The 20,007-nt window shown below is 44.1% G+C and overlaps 1 protein-coding gene across 2 annotated transcripts in view; it reads left to right on the forward strand.

Annotated features, from left to right (window-relative positions):
• kiaa1958 (KIAA1958 ortholog) overlaps positions 1–20,007 on the forward strand; it is a 167,153-nt gene that overhangs the window by 73,896 nt on the left and 73,250 nt on the right. For both annotated transcript variants that reach the window (XM_085993099.1, XM_085993108.1), the window contains exon 2: positions 4,693–5,870. In XM_085993099.1, the coding sequence (XP_085849225.1) occupies positions 4,727–5,870 (1,144 nt within the window). In that variant the 5' untranslated portion in view covers positions 4,693–4,726. The remainder of the gene's footprint in view (positions 1–4,692; positions 5,871–20,007) is intronic.

Raw genomic sequence — 20,007 nt, forward strand, 5'->3', positions numbered from 1 at the left:
CCGGAGCAGCTGTTTCAGCGGTCTGTTGTTCTACGTTGACGTGAGTCAGCGTACTTTTGGCATCCAATGGCTGCTCTGTTGCAGTCGTTTCAGTCTGTGTCGTCACATCAGCCATCTCAATGACTTTTTGAGAGCTCCGAACCCTTTTCCTTTGAAGATCGCAGCTCGTGTTCAAGTTTTTCCCATTTCAGAGTCTTGTCCCTCAGCATATGAAGGAGTTGGCTGACCGTTAACTCTTCTGACACCAGATTATGGCACGCACCTTCAGAACCTGAATCAGCTTTGATTCGTTCGGCCTCCTCGCGCAGATGGTTGGTGTGCTCCTGCTCCATTTTCTCCATCAGTTGCTTCTGTTGCCTTTCCAGATTCTCCCACTCTGTAACAAAGAACTTTTTTATTTCATTCATCTCTTGCTCAAAACGGCGAATCATTTGTTCTAATTGCTGTTGTAGTTTGAAATGGAGTTGAGTTCGAGCCCAGTGTCCCTCAAAAATGTGCATATCAGTAGACTTGACAGACTCAGAATTCTCTGTTAAACTATGTTGTTGTTGCTCAGTGGAATTCTGTGCTGAAACTTTGTCTTTTGCACATGGGTTGGTCTTACCATCATCAGTTCTAGAGTCTGGGCTGATTATCTGCACCGAGTTCTCACTCTTTATGGCTTTTAGCGAATGCCAGTCCATATTTATGTTTCTAAACCACTCCCGGCCTAGTAGTGGTGGACCTCCCTCCGGTAGCACATATAAGTCCATTATTTGACTTCCTTCGCCCTTGTTGGCCACTGCAACCTTTATTGTCCCAATGGGGTACACTCTCTGCCCCGTGTAGGTTGTCAATATAATCTCCGTATCCTGTAGGGGAATATGTTGGAATAACCTTCTGTAATCTTTCTTATTCATGACCGACAATGCCGATCCAGTGTCCAATTCCATTTTTACTTGGACTCCTTCTATCTGAAGAGTAACCCAAATTGTCTGGAGGTCTGCACCCTTACCAACGTTGAGTACCCTTAAGCTAGCCAGTTCAATACTGCTTAAGCCAGCCAGTTCATTACTGCTAGCGTCTGAATCGGACTCCTGTTCGGCCACCTTGTGTACTTTTGCGTATTTTCCTTGCGGTGACTTCTTGTTGCTGGTCTTCTTCCCTGACCTGCATACTCTAGCTATATGTCCAAGCCTACCACAAGTTCTACATTCTTGGTTTTTAAACCAACACTGGTTCTGATCATGCGTTGTCTTTCCACAACGATAACATTTGCCAGAACTCACACCCAATTTGTGTGCACTGAGCTCCGGTGACCGTAGCTGCATTACTGCCGTGCCTCTCGCTGCGGCTTCGTGTGCTGCTGCCATAGTGACCGCCTTCTCAAGCGTCAGCTCATTCTCCTCGAGCAGTCGCTTTTGTGTATCCTGTTTAAATAAACCACACACAAATTTGTCTCGTAGTGCATCTGTCAGTCCCGTTCCAAACTGGCAATATTTCGCTAATTTACGCAATTCCAGCAAATATTCAGCATTGCTTTCATGCTGTAGCTGCCTTCTGTCGTAAAATTTAAATCGTTCCGCTAGCATCAGCGGCGTGGGGTTTAGATGATCTTTCAGGACAGTAACAATCTCATCGAACGTCTTATCCGCCGATTCATCTGGTGATAACAGGTGTTTCAATTGCCCGTATGTCTTTGCACCCATTAAATTTAATAATGTTAGTGCTTTATCAGCCTCACGAATTTTATTGGCCTTACAATAATTTTTAACTCGTTCAACATATATGGCCCAATCTTCGATGTCACTATCAAAGTTGCTAATATTCCCGTGTTTAGGCATTGTAGTACTTTATCAGATTTGCAATTTCTCAGATTTTTTTTTTTTTACTGCTATCCAAGATGGCGGCTTCCCGCTCTTGCCGTCGTCCTCCGCCCACAAAATGGCGGTTTTCCCGCGCTTGGCGGTCTTCACCCGTCCCCCGACGCCGTCTCCCTTCAGCCCCCGAGTGCGGCCCTTATCTTCGCCGCGATCGCCCGAGTGCGGCCCTTATCAGCGGATGCGATCGCTGGATCGCGAAGTGGCTCCCGACCGAAGCGGCTCTCGGCCCTTATCTGGAGATGCGATCGCTCTCGCGGCTCTCGGCCCTTATCAGGAGACGCGATCGCTCTGTTGAAACGCCTCCCGCTCGAAGCGGCTCTCGCGCCCTATTCCTCCGGCTCCCCCAGCCCCGTTCGTGCGGCCAACGCGGTCGACTGCCTGTCGCGTCGCTGCCCGGCTCAGACAACGGCTTACCCACCACCAAGCTGGAGAAGAAGCTGACGGTCACCGATGGAGGCTCCGAGGTCAGGATGTCTTCCAGTGGGGTGGAGAGGGTGGAAACCTCTCTGCAACGTCCTGGCTGTGGACAAAGCTGCCGTGGAGTGACTGCCGCAGGGTCCGAATCAGACTCGTCGCCAGTGTTAAATCTGTGAGTTATCTAGTTAATTAGGACACAGACTAATTAATAACAATCAAAAACAGGTCTTTACTGGTTGGAGGTAGGGACTATTCTGAATACAAGATTACTGCACAGTGCTTATATACCGGTGTGTTCACCCCCGGTATTACGTCTACAGCAGCCTGAGAAAGTAGTACATCTCTTAAGGTGGAACAGGCTTAAGCTCTCTTAAGGTGGAACAGGTTACATACACAACAGTTGCTAAGCGACAGAGATGCTTCCAAGGTACGGCCGACTGTTTAGAAGCTGTTGCTAACCAACAGTGTTTGTTGTCCGATACGGAGATGAAAAGCTCTGTATGCTTCAACATTAGCGCTGGTTTGTCCGGCAGTTTTGAGGGAACGGCAACAGCTCGGTCCCGTCGGTGCCGGATAGCACAAAGTTTCCTGTACTTTTTGAAGTTGTTGTAATGTAGGAAACACAGCAGCCAATTTGTGCATAGGAAAGTCCCACAAACATCACTGAGATAAAATCTGATTTTAGTGATGTTGGTTAAGAGGTAAATATTGGCAGGGACAACAACACCACCACTCTTTGAATAGTGCCATGGGATCTTTTACATTCACCTGAGAAAGCAGAAAGGGCCTCTGTTTAACATCTCATCTCACACCTCCGACAGTGCAGTGCTCCCTCTGTACTGTATTGAAGTGTCAACCTAGATTATGTGGTCAAGTCCTGGAGTGGGACTTGAACCCACAACCTTCTGCCTCAGAGGTGAGAGTGCTACCCACTGAGCCAAGTGTAGTATGGAGTGTTTTTGATGAAAGATTCTGATTCTCTCTATACATGTCAATGGTATTCTAATGCGCTTTTAATACAAGTTTCTACATAAGAGGTACAATTCAAATCATCTGGTTATTTTTAGCACACAATTTTCTGTGTTTATGTTGCTTCGTTCAAATCATTGGCAAATTCAAACTTTTTAACTCAGAGAAGACTTTGAATTATCAAGGAATAGACTGTATATGCACATTTGCAACAAATAGTATCTAATCAGTGGCTCATTTGCTAGTTCAGTTGATTAAGGTAGTGGATAGCCTAACCAGACAGCCCAGGTTTGATGCCTGGTCTGAGGGATTTACCAGAGGGCACAATGGTAATCGTGGAACCATACGCCAGCAAGGAATCCATGCCCTTAAGACTGATAAAGGGGGAGAAAATTGGCATAAAAAGGGGTGGGTGAAATATGTAATTAGTAAGTAATGGCTATTTTACCCTCGTGTTGGATGGTTTTGTTGTGTTATGTAAATCAGGTCAGCAGCACGCAGAGATGCAAAGTCATTTTATGAAGTATTTAATAACTTCTGGTTATTAGACTCATAATTATGTAGGTGTCATATATTTAAATAGGTTACATTGTCTCATCTGTGTTAAGATTGGGATGAATTTATTTTTAAATTTAAAAAAAAAAATACATTAAAGTCCCTAGCATTTCATATTTTCCTAGTAGTTACATTCACCTTCTAAATGTGCAGAATGCGTGTTTACTGAAGAATGCAATAGTTAAAAATTGTTTCCAAAACATCACAAGTTTTCAAAATTCAAATGTTTAAGGAAATATTGTGCTCGAGGGTTAATGCCTTTCGAAAAGGATGATCGAGAGGTAAATCCACGGATCAGACTTGGCCTTGAGCAGAACCGTCTGTGCTGGTGTCTCTTTTCAGCTCACCCGAACTACAACAGGAAGCACTATACCAAAAGGAGCTTACCTTGTTTTATGGCCAGTTTACAGATTGGAATCTCAAATGTAATTAGCTAAAATGCAATCCCATGATCAAAAATAGTGTTTTACTGTTGCCTCCTGACTTGCTGGAGAGGGCTACAGTCTTCAGTGAGTAACAGCTTAGAGTGATAGAACAAAGAGCTATCTTGAGCAGACGAGAAATGAAAATTTAATTATAGCGCATTAAATCTAATTGCAATGTACAGTGGAATACATATCTGAGGGCCACAGCAATGTTGTAGAAATAATCTTGCAAATGGTGTGATTTCTAGTCTATATTTGAGGTGTTAGCCTAAATCTGCCTAGTTCTGTTTTAATTGAATGAAAATTAACCACTGATGGTTAAATCATTAATTATGTAATCTAGTCTTATTTTAACTGGAACCTTTGAAGAAGCTGGTTTGATGCAGCCAGTTAGTGTGCGCTTTGAGTCACAAAGTTGTGCGACTGCCGCAGCCCAGTCTGATGTCTCTTTTTTTCTCTTCTAGGACACTGACTATTGAAGAGTAAGAGCCCAACAAGATGGAAGACTGTCTTCACACGTCTTCAGAAAACCTGTCCAAACTGGTCAGCTGGGCTCACAGTCACGGAACTATATGCAGTCTCATTCCAAATCTGAAGCACTTGTTGACCGAAGGGGCCCATGGAAACCTCACTGCAATGTGGGGTTGTGGCGCTGGTCATGCCTATCACTGGCCACTAGCTGTTACATGCAGGGCAGGCTCCCAGGACAGAGTGTGCTTTCAGGACAATAGAAGCTTTAACTCCGATAGCCCCAGTATAATCGCAGTGTCGTCAGAGGCCCAGCAAAGCCCAGCAGAGAAATACCTTAATAGGTCTTCGAAAGGAAAGGCCGAGTGTCCCAGGAATAGAGATTCCTGTGACTTTTCATACAGTGAACATTCGGAAGTTGACGAGAATGTGGAAGAGTATGATGACGAAGGTGATTTGTTTCATATGGCGTGCGAGTCTTCGGTGACTGATGAAGATAGTGACTATGAATCTCGGCTACAAAAAAACTCACTGAAAAGACGGGAAGCAGGTCCTTCGCTTGTACCAGACTCTCCAAACCACCTTGCTAATGAGGACAGTAATGAGGTTATTGTTAAAAAGATCAAGCAGGAGGGTCCTGAAGACTATTACATTGTGACAAACGCAGAAATCGCTGTAGACAATGATAGCTTACCTGTCACATTGAGGTCCAAACCAAAGTCTGGTCCTGCTTCCTATTTGGGGCCTACCAAATCTTCAGCCCTCCTTCCTGCTAGTCAGATGCCCGAAAAGACCAACTCACAAGGTATTTCCGTCATTCCACCTACCACCCCTAGGACAGGGGGCACAAAGCCTGGACGGAGTTGTGCGACTTCACAAAAAAAGCTGAATGGAGGTCAAGGAAGCGGGCAGCAGTTAGTTCTTCAGATGCCGGTCAGCACCTCGGGAGGAAACCAGCAGATTAATATTCCATTGTCGGCCCTCCAGCTTCCCGGCCAAGATGAGCAGAATGCTTCCGAAGACACGGGAACACAGATGGTCAAGACCGGGGCTTCCAGTGAGGTCTCCTTGTCCCCATCCATCAGTGCTGAACCTGAAGTCAGCTCCAGTCAGCAACAGTCGAGTCTGCTTCAATCTCTGGCCAAAGATGCCAGTGCACAATCATCAGCAACAGGTAAGAAGGTCTAACACTCAACTGCTGTAACACTGTTTGAACTTTGGTCCTATGACACATGTGTTCCTGCAACTGTAAATGCAATATGAAGGGTAATTGGGTTTGCAATTTTTCTAACATCTAATTTTCAAATGTGGTGATTTCAAATTCAATGAAAATAAATGATGTTGAAGTGGCAACCAGATTGAATTTTCTTCTAAAACCCAGACAAAACATGCTGGTTCCCCGTGTAGTTAAATGTTTACTGAAACAGCAAAGCTGACCGAATTATTCTTGTGTGAGCTGATAATTTTGAAACACACTTCAAGTTGGTCATTTGAAGCTGTGGATGTTAAAATAGTAAAGAAAATTTTACTAATCTTTAATCACCTTTTATGGACGGAAGGGCTAGGAATGAAAAGGGAAGATATTGGCTTATGAGTGTGTACTGTCCCAAATCGGAGGACATTTTCATAATAAACACTGCAGTGAATGCTTGGTTCCATTCCCAAATTAGTCAGTCACCTACATAATTCTGTTTGGCACTGTATTTTCTCAGACAGCTTGTTTAGATTGAAGGAAAACTCTGCCGATTTTATATAAAAAAAAACCTGACCAAATTGCTGCAGTCTGATTTCATTTTTTTTTTAACTAACTTTCCATTTTTCAGTTTTAAGAAACTTTGAAGAAACAGTGCTGTGTTGGTCAGTTGGTTTAAACATTTGGGTACACACCTGTGTATGAAATTGAGACTCCTTCAAGCTCTGATTAAATAGTTTAGCAAATACTGCTGCAAAAGTGCACATTCTATCGTTTATGTACTTTCTGGTTCATTTGATTTTATTTTCCACCCTTTCAGAGCATAATTTCAGAGAAAGTTAGAGTAAAAGGTCTTTTCTAATAAGCTAGTGTTCTTTAGCCCTTGTGAATAATTGTTGCTTTGTATTGTAAAGCCAGGAACAACATGCCTACTATTGCCTTCTATGTGAAAGGGGTTATTTAACAGAACAGGTTTATCAACTTATTTATCACAAACTACCTTGGTCAGTTAGTGTAATCCAATACGGCACCAGTTATATTTTGGTGAATCTTCAACAAACACACTAAATGTGTATTGAAATTACAGAAGAGGTGACTTTAGGCAACAGTTAATGTAATTGTTTAACGAATTGTGTGATATGTGGGTCTGGTCCCGTATTTGCTCACAGATGTAGCTGGCAGAGCTTTGCTATTTTTGAGGTGGAAAAGCACGCCTTAGCTGGCCTGCCTTGTAACAATGTCTGGCCTCTGAAGAGGAGAGCCTATGGCACCGTACTCCTCTCCCGTTAGTGACGTGCCAAACATTGGCATCATCTGTGGGACGTTCCAGTACTATCTTGCCTGCCTTCGCGTCTTAGGTGGTTGACCAGATACAAGTACGCTAAGGGCTGGGGAAGAGGACTTGGGGATAAAATATGTCAAGAAATTAATATAATGCATTGGGGATGGAATACAAAAGATGTAGATAAAATATTTATATCTTTATTGCAATTTTGAAACGCATTGCATTTTAGTATAATTAATTGGTCAGTTTGATTTTAGATGTCAATGAGGTGTTCTTTTCCACGTAAAATTGCTCTGTAGTAACGTACGGTGCTTTTACATTGGCTCCCAGTTGAATGTAAAATGCCAGGAGTTTTTAGACTGGAAGCCAAGATGATCTATTTCTTAGTGGGTCTTCAGGCCAGTAAACATGGCATTGCCGCAATAGCAGCCCGCATTGTGCGTTGTTGATGTCCTGATGCAGCACCAGCACATCGTTATTCCCTCTCCAGGTCATTATTACATCAAATTTACAGCTCAGAAACAGGCCATTCGGCCCAACAGGTCTATGCCGGTGTTTGTGCTCCACACACTCCTCCCTCTCTCTTTATCTCATCTCATCTTATCGGCATATCCTTCTGTTCCTTAAATGCATCAATGTTATTCGCCTTAACCACTCCACATGGTAGCGAGTTCCACATTCTCACCACTCTCTGAATTCCTTATTGGATTTATTAGTATTAGCCCCAGTTTTGGACTCATCCACAAGTTGAGACATCCTCTCTGTGTCTACCCTGTTGAACCACTTCATAATTTTAAAGACCTCTATTCGGTCACCTCTCAATCTTCTCTTTCCTAGAGAAAGGAGCCCCAGGCTGTTCAGTCTTTCCTGATAGTTGTACCCTCTCAGTTCTGGTATCATCCTTGTAAATCTTTTTTGCACTTTCTCCAGTGCTTCTATATCCTTTTTGTAATACAGAGACCAGAACTGTGCACAGTACTCCAAGTGTGGTCTAATCAAAGTTCTATAGAAATTTAACGTGCATGTGTGGAGATAGAAGTATTATTGCAGCAAGATCGTACAGAAGCATTCACTGTCAAATCTGGTACATAACTGATCTTTATGCAAACTATGCTCTAAATATAGGGGGATGGCAAACTGCAGGGGATTTACTGAAATAACAACTACAAACTAGGAGAATGATTTGCATGCAATTTCTCATCTAAATCTTGGGCTTCTGTGTAAAGTTTCTCCTGCATTACAGCACGCTGTATTATTGAAACAGCTTTAGATTGTGCCTCCCCAAGTAGATTACCAAGCAGGGTTGCACCTGTTTGAGTAAAGGGCGTTAAATGGCCTGTTTTTAGAAGTTACACTTATAACTGCCTAACTTGAGGGGAAAATTGGATTTATTTTCAGTAGACATGCATTTTGTTTAGTTTACAATATGTTGGGTTATTATTAGAGCTGCCAGCATTGGGGAGATGTTGGTGACATTTCAGATAGCAAGAATGACGCAGATTGGGAATTTGTGTAAACAGCCCAGAGAGTGACACTTGGCAGGTCTGCTATTAATTTGGTGTTAATTGTCCAATCATTTCTGGATGGTTTGTCCCAATACTGTCTACGGTGCCCAGTGCTAGCTTTACCTCCTTTTCCCCCATTGATCTTCCTTCCTGAAGATGATAACTCGTGAAGTGGTGGTATGGTGTTGTGGGCTGCCGGCAGTCTTCTGTAACCAGCAGCCATTATATGTGAGCTGGGATTTGTTATTGGCAGCCTATTCATCTGCACAGCACAGCCAAGCCAGACCTAGTGTTGCTGCTACATCCACGTGTTCACTTTCTGTGAGGATCACTGGATAACGATCAGGGGTTAAAAAGAATTCCCTTGGGAGCTGAGGGTTGTCCTTGTCGCCTCTAATGCGTCTCCAAATATAATCTCGACAGAACTGTAACTAGGTAAACCAGAAGGGGGTTAGCTAGTGATTGACCCCACTGAAGGACTAACTAGAAGTGGCCATGCATCATCTGCACAGTGACTGAGCTCCCCTGCCCCCAATGTTTTACAGTGCCCATCTTAAGATTGCTTGCAATGGGTTGAGTCTGTAGAAGAGAAACTGAGCTGAGTTTTCAATCCCATCTTCTCTCCATCACAAAGAATGCCTACTTCCTTCACTGCCCCACCACAGCCCATCTGCTTCTGAAATGCTCGTTCTCACCTCTGCTCTTGATAACTTCACTGCTCTCCTCCTGATCAACTCCCATCCTCCATCTTCTGTAAACTTCAGCTCATCCAAAATTCTGCTGCCCGTTTTTCATCCCACACCAAATCCTGGTCACCCATCACCAAACTACATTGGCTCGCAGGCACTTAAATTTAAAATTCTCATCCTTCTCTCTCTCTGTAACCTCCTTTTATTCCTACACCCTTCTCTCCCCCCGCAACACTCTGTTCCTCTAATTCCGGTCTCTTGCACCCCCCCCTGCCTTTGCCCCAACGTTGACAGCTTTCAGCCATCATAGCCTCTGTTCTGAAATTCCCTCTCTAAAGCATTCTGCCTTCCTCTCCTTTTAAGATCCCCCTTAAAACCCACTTTAACCAAGCTTTTGGTCACCCCTCCTTACTTTTCCTCATGCTTCTGTGAAGCACCTTGGGACTTTTTTCTATGTGAATGCAAGTTGTTGGTTGTTATTTTGTTCCTCCCACAGTACAAGAATGTACTTTCAGCATCAAGTTGCTTCATCTTAATATCCAATGGTTAAAGCAGCTTAAACACGCAATTGGTGATATATTTGCTAAGCTTTAAGCTCTCTGTAATGCTGCATATGGTGGTGTTGAAAATAAAGTGGTATTCTGATTATCATTAGTACCGCAAGATTTGAGGTTTGGAGACCCATGTCCAAAGAGTATTTTATTTACGTTCCTAACTTAAGTGCCAAATGTGAGGGTGACGGTTTTTCATGTGAACTGTAGAATGAATCCTCTCCGGGTTTCTGCTTGATTTGTGGGTTTTTAAAGCTGAAAATTAAGCTCAATTCCAGGCTACTTGCATTTTTTTCTGGTGCCTGCTTTTCAATTGCTTTGTCTTGATTTGATTTAAAAGGTTGTTCTTGCCTTGCTACCCCCGACCTAAACACCCTATCTCACCAGCCACCGTGGCAAACATAGCACTGATGTGTTACTGGCGCGTGGCAAAACAGCTTCAGAACTGAAAATAGCAGCTTGGTTGCACGTCAACCTATCTTGTCTATTGTAAAATAATCTGAAACTTCTTGTAACTGGAGGTTCTGTTCCTGGTGCTGTAAAAGACTTGGAACATCAGCCTGCAGTGCCTTTGTGGTGGAGGAGGGCGAAGTTTTTGGATGCTGGATCCTTCCTGAAGACAAATGTCCACCTTTTGAAACTGTCCCCGTTTCCACCACCACCCCCCCCCGCAACCACGCACTCATCCCTTCCACCCTCCTGCCTGAAAATTAATAGGCTGTGAATTTGGGCTCCATATGGGGTCCTCCAAACCCAATTGTCAGTGAACATTTCTGCTCTGCTGTGGAAGGAATTCAGTAACACCAGTTATGTATAAGTGTTAAGAAGACTTTCTGCTAGTCTTGGCAATGATTATTTTCAGCCTATTTAAAAGCTACTGTTTTGAGGTTGTATACAAATTGTGTAGCCTGCCCTGAAATGGATGAATAATAAATTAATTCCATCCTTACTTGGTTGATATTAAAGCAACCTGCTCTTTCACACCCTGTTTCACGCCCAGTACATTTGAAGGAAGTAATTTATCGTTTGAGCATATGTTCAGTGCTCTGTTGGCATTTAAGCCTCCGTATTCTTTAAAAAAAAAAAAAAAATTTAATTTATATGTTGGCGATTAATTTCACTGCCCAGATATATGATTTTCAAGCTATTATGGGGAACTGATAGGGTAGAGAAAAACTATTTCCGCTGGTTGGGGATTCTAGGACTAGGGAGCATAGTCTAAAAATGAGAGCCAGACCTTTCAGGAGTGAAATTAGGAAACACTTCTACACACAAAGGGTGGTAGAAGTTTGGAACTCTCTTCCGCAAGCGGCAATTGATGCTCGATCAATTGTTAATTTAAAGTCGGAGATTGATAGCTTTTTGTTAACTAAAGGTATTAAGGGATATGGGCCAAAGGCGGGTATATGGAGTTAGGTCACAGATCAGCCATGATCTCATTGAATGGAGGAACAGGTTCGAGGGGCTAAATGGCCGACTCCTGTTCCTATGCTCATTTATAATGGTATTAATTGACAGTACTGTAAAATTGTGGTGAGCTTTCAATGGTGTGAATAGCACGCATTTTAGTGTAATAAATGGAGCACTATGAAGGCACCCAGGCAGAAGCGCTGAACGACTCAATTACTGAAATGAATGAACTAAAGTCATTAAATACACTGCACATACTTCTGGTGTAGTTCAACCCTCCCCACTGTAAACAATGCTTTTGTTTCTATGGAACGGGACTGTTTTTTGTATTTCACGGCACGGAATCAAGACAGAATAAACCAATTGCAATATGCTACGAACAAGGTCCCCAGGTTTGACTCCTGCTCACGGCTGACCTAGCAGAACATTGCTTAAATGAGCAGTGATGGAGGTTCCATTGGCCTCCAGATCATCCAGGGAGGAAAGAATTGACATGGGGTGCTGCTCGTGCTCTGTCTCCAGCAACCCACTGCTAGAAAGGGTGCATGAGCGAGGACAGAGTCAAGCTCGAGTGTGACCCCTGTCTGATTTCCCCCGCCCCCTCCCAGTACAACTACTTGGTTAAGGTGCCAGAGGCTCATTCCTAGAATCATACCCCAGATTACATAACTGCCTGAGATAAGTAGAGAATGTTGGAGGAAAGGAAAAATAGTCATGCACTGTTAATGTTGGGCTTTTACTGGTTCAACAACATTTGGGGGTAAGTTGTGTTTTTAGTAGGCAGTGTTGCCACCAAACATATTTAACATGCCAATTCACCGCAGGCAAAACAGCATTGAAGCGAATCTGAGTTAATGTTGTGCTGATGCTCCTCTTGTGTGATGCTCTCAATTCACCTCTGCAGGTTCCACTGTCACTTCAGGGAGACCAGTCTAGGTGCACAATTCACCTCTGCAGGTTCCACTGTCACTTCAGGGAGACCAGTCTAGGTGCACAATTCACCTCTGCAGGTTCCACTGTCACTTCAGGGAGACCAGTCTAGGTGCACAATTCACCTCTGCAGGTTCCACTGTCACTTAATGGAGACCAGTCTAGGTGCACAATTCACCTCTGCAGGTTCCACTGTCACTTCAGGGAGACCAGTCTAGGTGCAGAATTCACCTCTGCAGGTTCCACTGTCACTTCAGGGAGACCAGTCTAGGTGCAGAATTCACCTCTGCAGGTTCCACTGTCACTTCAGGGAGACCAGTCTAGGTGCACAATTCACCTCTGCAGGTTCCACTGTCACTTCAGGGAGACCAGTCTAGGTGCACAATTCACCTCTGCAGGTTCCACTGTCACTTCAGGGAGACCAGTCTAGGTGCAGAATTCACCTCTGCAGGTTCCACTGTCACTTCAGGGAGACCAGTCTAGGTGCACAATTCACCTGTGCAGGTTCCACTGCCACTTAAGGGAGACCAGTCTAGGTGCACTATTTCTTATTTAAAAAATATATACAGTACTTACTGCTAAGTTCGAGGAAGCAAATGGAAATAATAGAGGTGGGTACAGGCAACAATATAGCAACTGCATTATGTTACAATAGTCGGGCTGTATGAAACAAATGGTTACATTGCAACTGGGCATAATCAGAATGGAGCTTGTATAATTGTTGTGCTATCAGTCTTTGAAACCGGCAAAACCCGATTTTTATGCTACAATTTATTCTCTCTCTTATAGAGAGAGATGGACAAATATGTGCTCACACAGGAGCAGTGCTCTGCTCCTGAATAGTAAATTTTGAAGTTTTGAGAGTGTGCACAGTAACCACTACTACGTTCTCTAAATATTGAGGGGGGGAAAAAAAGTCTTTATAAAATCCCTGGAGATCCAAAGCACTTTTTAAACAAGGCATGGTACCATGCTGAAGTTATAGTCTATCTCCAAGGGGAGATCTCTCCGCAATATTGTGGAATTAGACTGGGATCTGACTTGTGATCTGACTTTTGCTGTTGTGCAGTGTTGCGATACTGCATCCTAAGTGTCTAGTTTCCTCAGGTTTAGGAATTTCTGCTAAGTACAGACGTGAATGGTAATGGCATTCTATGCTCGTTTCCAACAATCCCGCCAGGAGCCACCTTGACCCTGATGTCAGCGGAGCTGCTAACTTTAAAAGAGTCTTCCTGCTGAAGTGTGCCCTGTGTTGGGGTGGGGGAACCGCACGGAGCTAAGAGTCTTCCTGCTGAAGTGTGCCCTGTGTTGGGGTGGGGGAACCGCACGGAGCTAAGAGTCTTCCTGCTGAAGTGTGCCCTGTGTTGGGGTGGGGGAACCGCACGGAGCTAAGAGTCTTCCTGCTGAAGTGTGCTCTGTGTTGGGGTGGGGGAACCGCACGGCGCTAAGAGTCTTCCTGCTGAAGTGTGCTCTGTGTTGGGGTGGGGGAACCGCACGGAGCTAAGAATCTTCCTGCTGAAGTGTGCCCTGTGTTGGGGTGGGGGAACCGCACGGAGCTAAGAGTCTTCCTGCTGAAGTGTGCTCTGTGTTGGGGTGGGGGAACCGCACGGAGCTAAGAATCTTCCTGCTGAAGTGTGCCCTGTGTTGGGGTGGGGGAACCGCACGGAGCTAAGAGTCTTCCTGCTGAAGTGTGCCCTGTGTTGGGGTGGGGGAACCGCACGGAGCTAAGAGTCTTCCTGCTGAAGTGTGCCCTGTGTTGGGGTGGGGGAACCGCACGGAGCTAAGAGTCTTCCTGCTGAAGTGTGCCCTGTGTTGGGGTGGGGGAACCGCACGGAGCTGTGAGCTGGCAGATCAGCAGATTGGTCTGTTGTTGGAGCATGAGTTAATGTACCCAGCAAGAAGACAGCTCTGAAACAAAAATGAATATGTTGGCAGCTCCAACTGCTTACGTTCTATTTTCTTGTAAATAATTGGACTATGAATAATTGAAATTGAATAAATTGTTGATGTGATAGAAAAACAAAGCCTTTCTGTGGATTTACTCTACTTTTAGGGTTGGAAGAAGGAACGTTGGTTTAATAGATTTCTGTAGTTGAAACCTGTTCCTTATATAGCCATGCAACTTGTTACGACATGGATTGTACTCCTGCTGCCACTGAAAATAAGTGAGGATAAATGTCTATTCAAGATTCAAAGAGCAGGGGAGTTCTCCCTGGTGTCCTGGACAATGTTTATCTCTCAACCAACACCACTAAAAATAGATTATCTGGTCGTTACCACATTGCTGTTTATGGGAGCTTGCTATGCACCAAATGGCTGCTCCGTTACCCTACATTACAACAATGACTACACTTCAAAAGTACTTGATTGGCCGTAAAGCGCTTTGGGACGTCCTGAGGTCATGGAAGGCGCTGTAGAAATGCAAGATCTTTCCTTCTTCTGGCAGGCATGTTCGTCACAAGTCAGCATTTGTACAATATGGTGCAACACACTGAAGTGGTATGCTTACTGGAAGCATTTTATTTTGTTAATTTAGGGATAAAAGAAATTGTGAAAATAATGCTGGAATAACTTAGAGATGAACTTTTATCTGGTTTCTTTTAACAAACTGTATAGTCTGAGACGCTAATACTACAAAACAGATGCATCCACGATTGAAGTTGTTAGGATTTCATTTAAAGAATGCATTTATGGAGTTCATCACTTTTTTACTGTTTGTGACCTTTAGTCTGTTGTGATAGATTGGAAAGCTGCATGGTCATGTAATAATAATAAAATTAAAAAATTCAATCGCACTCACCAAAATAAGTGCCTACAAAAGCTAATGATTGAATTGGTTTGGAATTCAAAACTGAATGAAAAGTAACTGAGTTTTTGTGCGCTGCTCAAATTCCAGTCATCATGTGACTCGGGGTTGGAGGAAACTGCTTTTGTTGGAGCACATGCTGCAGATTAAATATTCCTTTCACGATTTGGCTGGATTTGACTAATTGGCTTTGTCGGAAACTTTATTCGTGAGAAAATGAAATGCTGCTAATGCCAACAAAAGTGGCTACTTCATTTAATACCTTCCCCTCTCCACCCCAGAATTTGAGTGATTTTTTTAAAGGGGGGAAAAAGTCCAGCCTCGGGACTTAGAATAGGTTTCATTTTTATTGCTGTGATCTAATCACTGTGCTTTTCCGTGCAGAGTGCTGAGCAACATTCAGGATGGCTGCATTTCATCTGCTGTAACACTTGCAGTAGTGTGCGTGTGTGCATAACAGATCGGATTGTGATCCTTGAGGACACGTGGTTCACCTGTAGCACTCCTGTCCACAGTGGATGCAAACCAGTTCTAGAAACACTTGAAACTCTTCTCTGCATGGCATCAAAACTAATGAAGCACTGCATGGAACTTCATGTTCACTCTCTTGCCCCACTAGAAAACTCTCAAAATATTCTTACTGGAAAACAAATCTATGCATCAGATGTTTGAGCATGCAGTTTTTAAATTTTAGAATGGAGCAACCTTGATTGTATCTTCTTCCACACATCTCTACCTCCACATTTAATTCACTCTTGCTCTTGCTTGCTCTCTCCTATGCTTCATACACTGCTTCCTCTGCATACATGTATGTTGCCCTCTCCCTCCATTTGAGCAGCTGGCCACACACAGCAGTGAGGTACTCACTTACTGACAAGTGAAAGGGCGAGGGATGGGAACAAAGGTATATTTGAATATTCCTGTAAGAGTACGCTAAAGGCATTTAATTACAACCGTGTGGGAGTAACATGGTGACAACAGAATTATATGTCGTATATTTAACACATACAATTTTAAGTATTTTGAAATATATCCTAGAAATATACTGAGTATAGATAGCTTGTGCACACTAATGCAATATTCTGAACATTTTAATATAAAATGTATTTGAATATCTATAATTAATGAGGGAGAAACCAGGGAGTTCCTGATTTGTAGGCAAACTGTGGCTTTACTGTGGGCAAACTATGGTATCTGGGCGAGAGCTCTTGTGCTAGTTTACACATTTCTGCTGTTTTCTATCTGGCCTGACCCGGGGTGTCTCTCCTGCATAGTCGGACAACCACTGAGAACGGCAGAGAACTAGTTCTCTTTATAAAAAGCTGAGCGGTGCAATTAGGAGACAGTTAAGCACTTGAATAGGAAAGCTAGCTGATGGCTGATCAAGTTGCTATAGATTTGGATAATGCTGTCAGTTTAGCCATGAGCTGCAAGTTCTTTCTGCAGGGACTCCGAGAAGGCATGTATTTAAAAGGACTTAGTCCACTCCCCCTTCCCCGGTGACCCTTGTTGTATCAGGCATGGGAGGAAGTAACTTAAAATGGGCAACCCAGTCAAGGATGTCTGGAGCCACCAAAATCCCTGCAGGCTGTCAGTAAAACATTTACAATTGGCAGCACACAAAGAGATCACTTGGAAGGAATGGTCGAGTAGGTATTGCACATCTGAAATTTAGAGCACCATGCCAATTCAAGATTCACACACTTCACAATATAATCCTGACTGGGCCTGCATCAAGTGATGAGGGAACCAACAGGAAGAAGGACAGATCTGGCAGCCCAAACCGGAAATCCATAAGGCGCTGTGGGACATCAGTAGTAGCAGCAGAATTGGATATCACCACAATCTGTCATCATAGCCTGGCTCATCCCAATCCTGGTTCAATGCAAAGTGTAGAAGGGCATGCCAGGAACAGCACCTTAGAATGTGGTATGAACCGAGTGAAACTATAACACAGGATAACCTGCACGCAAAACACCATAAGCATCTGGCTGTAAACAGCTAAGTTGCCTCACAACCAAAGATCTGTGGCCCTACCATATCCAGTTGAGAATGGTGGTAGATAACCAGGCAACTAACAGGAGAAGGCTCCACGAACATACCCATTCTCAACCTTGATGGTACTTAGCATGCGAATGTAAGAGACCAGGCTGAAGTATTTGCAAGTGTATTCAGCCAAAAGTGACAAGTGCATGATTCGATTCAGTCTCCTCCTAAGGTCCCCACCATCAGTGCCCAGCCAATTCAGTTCACTACATGTGACATTAAGAAGCACCAAAGTGCCCTGTTTACAGCAAAGGCTATGGGCCCTGTCAACATCCTTGCTGGGATGCTGAAGATCTGTGCAGCAGAGCTAGCTGTTTTAGGATAGCTATGAGACTAGTATCTATCTGACAATGTGGAAGATCACTCAAGTATTATCCACAGAACGCAGGATAAATCTTACTCAGTAAATTGCTACCCTATCAGCCTCCTCCCAATTATCAGTAAAGTGATGGAAGGAGTCATCAATAGTGACATCAAGTGACACCACTTCACCAATAATCAGTTCACTGTCAGCTCAGTTCTGTCAAAAGCACTTGGCTCCAGACCTCATCACAGCCTTGATGCAGACATGAATGCAAGGGCTTAATACCAGAGATGAGAGTTGCCCCCGACGTCAAGTTGTCACTCGGTCAAGTATGATGCCAAGGAGCCCTAGAAAGATTAAACTCAGTAGGATTCAAAGGGAACCTTCCAATGACTCGAGTCATTCCTGCCATAAAGGAATAAAAACAGAAAATGTTGGAAATACTCAGCAGGTCAGGCAGCATCTGTGGAGAGAGAAACAGTTGACGTTTCAGTTCGATGACCTTTCGTCTGAACCATAAAGGTGTGTTGTCAGATGGTTATCACTGCAGGAGTTCCTTAGGTAAGCATCCTCTGCCCAACCATCTTTAGCTACTAAATAAATGACCTTCCCTCCTTCATAGAAACATAGAAGATAGGAGCAGGAGTAGGCCATTCGGCCCCTCAAGCCTGCTCTGCCATTCAATGAGATCATGGCTGATCATCCAAACTCAGTACCCTGTCCCTGCCTTCTCTCCATATCCCTTGATCCCTTTAGCCTTAAGAAATGTATCCAACTCCTTCTTGAATATATTTAATGAATTGGTCTCAACTGCCTTCTGTAGTAGAGAATTCCACAGGTTCACCACTCTCTGGGTGAAGAAATTCCTACTCATCTCAGTCCTAAATGGCTTACCCCTTATCCTTAGACTGTGACCCCTGGTTCTGGACTCCCCGGCCATCGGGAACATCCTTCCTGCATCTAGTCTGTCTAGTCCTGTTAGAATTTTATAAGTTTCAATGAGATCCCCCCTCATTCTTCTAAACTCCAGCGAGTATAAGCCCAATCGACCCAATCGCTCCTCATACGTCATTCCTGCCATCCCAGGTATCAGCCTGGTGAATCTTTGCTGCACTCCCTCCATGGCAAGAACATCCTTCCTCAGATAAGGCAACCAAAACTGCACACAATACTCCAGATGTGGTCTCACCAAGGCCCTGTACAACTGCAGCAAGACATCCTTGTTCCTGTACTCGAACCCTCTCGCTACGAAGGCCAACATACCATTTGCCTTCTTAACCGCCTGCTGCACCTGCATGCTTACCTTCAGCGACTGGTGCACAAGGACACCCAGGTCTCGTTGCATTTCCCCTTCTCCCAATCTATTGCCATAAGGTCAGGAGTGGGGCTGTTTGCTGATGACGCCACAGTGTTCGGCTGCATTCACAACTCCTGCATGCCAGCCTACGACAGGACCTGGATAACATCCAGGAGTGGGCTGACAAATGCCAGGTAATGACCTTCTCGAACAAGAGAAAGCTCAGTCATCCTCCCTTGACTTTCAATGGCACTACCATCGCAGAGATCCCCCACTATTAACATCCTGGAGGTCAGTATTGACCAGAAGCTGAACTGGGCCAGCCATTTCAACACCGTTCCTACAGGAGCAGGGCAGAGACTGGGTTCTCTGTGACAAGTGGCTCAACTCCTGACCTCTTGAAGCCTCTCCACCATCAACAAGGCTCAAATAGGAGTGTGATGTGATACTTGCCACTCGCCATTCACCTTGATGACTGCAGCTGTACCCAAGAAACTCGACACCAACGAGGGTAGAGCTGTTCACGATCGGTGCTTCTGCCACTGGACTGTCTATCCACCTCCTCATCCATGCACTGTGGCTGCAGTGTATATGATCTGCAGGATGCACTGCAGCAACTCACCAAGGTTACTTTGACCGCATCACCTCCAAGTTCTCTTCCAAGTCGGACATCATCCTGACTTGGACATGCACCATTCCTTCATTGTCACTGGGTCAACATCCTGGAATTCCCTACCTAATGCCATTTGTGGGAGCACCATCAATACAGGAACTGCAGCAGTCCAAGAGGACCCACCATTGCCATCTCGAGGCAATTAGGGATGGCATAAATGCAGCCTTGCCAGCATTGTCCACACCCTGAGAATTAAAATAAATGCCCTGCACTTTCCTTGAACATTTATTTCTGTATCATTTGTTACATTTTAGCAGGAGTTCAACATAAGATGGCAATAGCTTATTGTAAAATAACAACAGAAAATGATGGAAACACTCAGCAGGTCAGGCAGCATCCGTGGAGAGAGAAACCAAGTTAATGTTTCAGGTCTGTGACCCTTTGTTAACTGAATCTCCAGCATTTTCTGTTGTTATTTCAGATTTCTAGCATCCACAGTATTTTGCTATTGTAATAGCTTATTGTAATTTTAGAACTAAATTAAGATGATTTCGGCAACAAACTTACAAGATGTCATTTGTCCCTTTTTTAGAAAAGGTTTCACTGTGGCACTCCTTGGAAGCCATTTGAAATTCTTTCCTAGTGCACCAGTCCTCTTTGTTGCACTGTTGGTAATGCTACTA

This window comes from Somniosus microcephalus, chromosome 1, assembly GCF_052327205.1.
Source record: "Somniosus microcephalus isolate GS21.2 chromosome 1, FLI_Smic_1.0, whole genome shotgun sequence".
In the NCBI taxonomy this organism is placed as follows: Eukaryota; Metazoa; Chordata; class Chondrichthyes; order Squaliformes; family Somniosidae; genus Somniosus; species Somniosus microcephalus.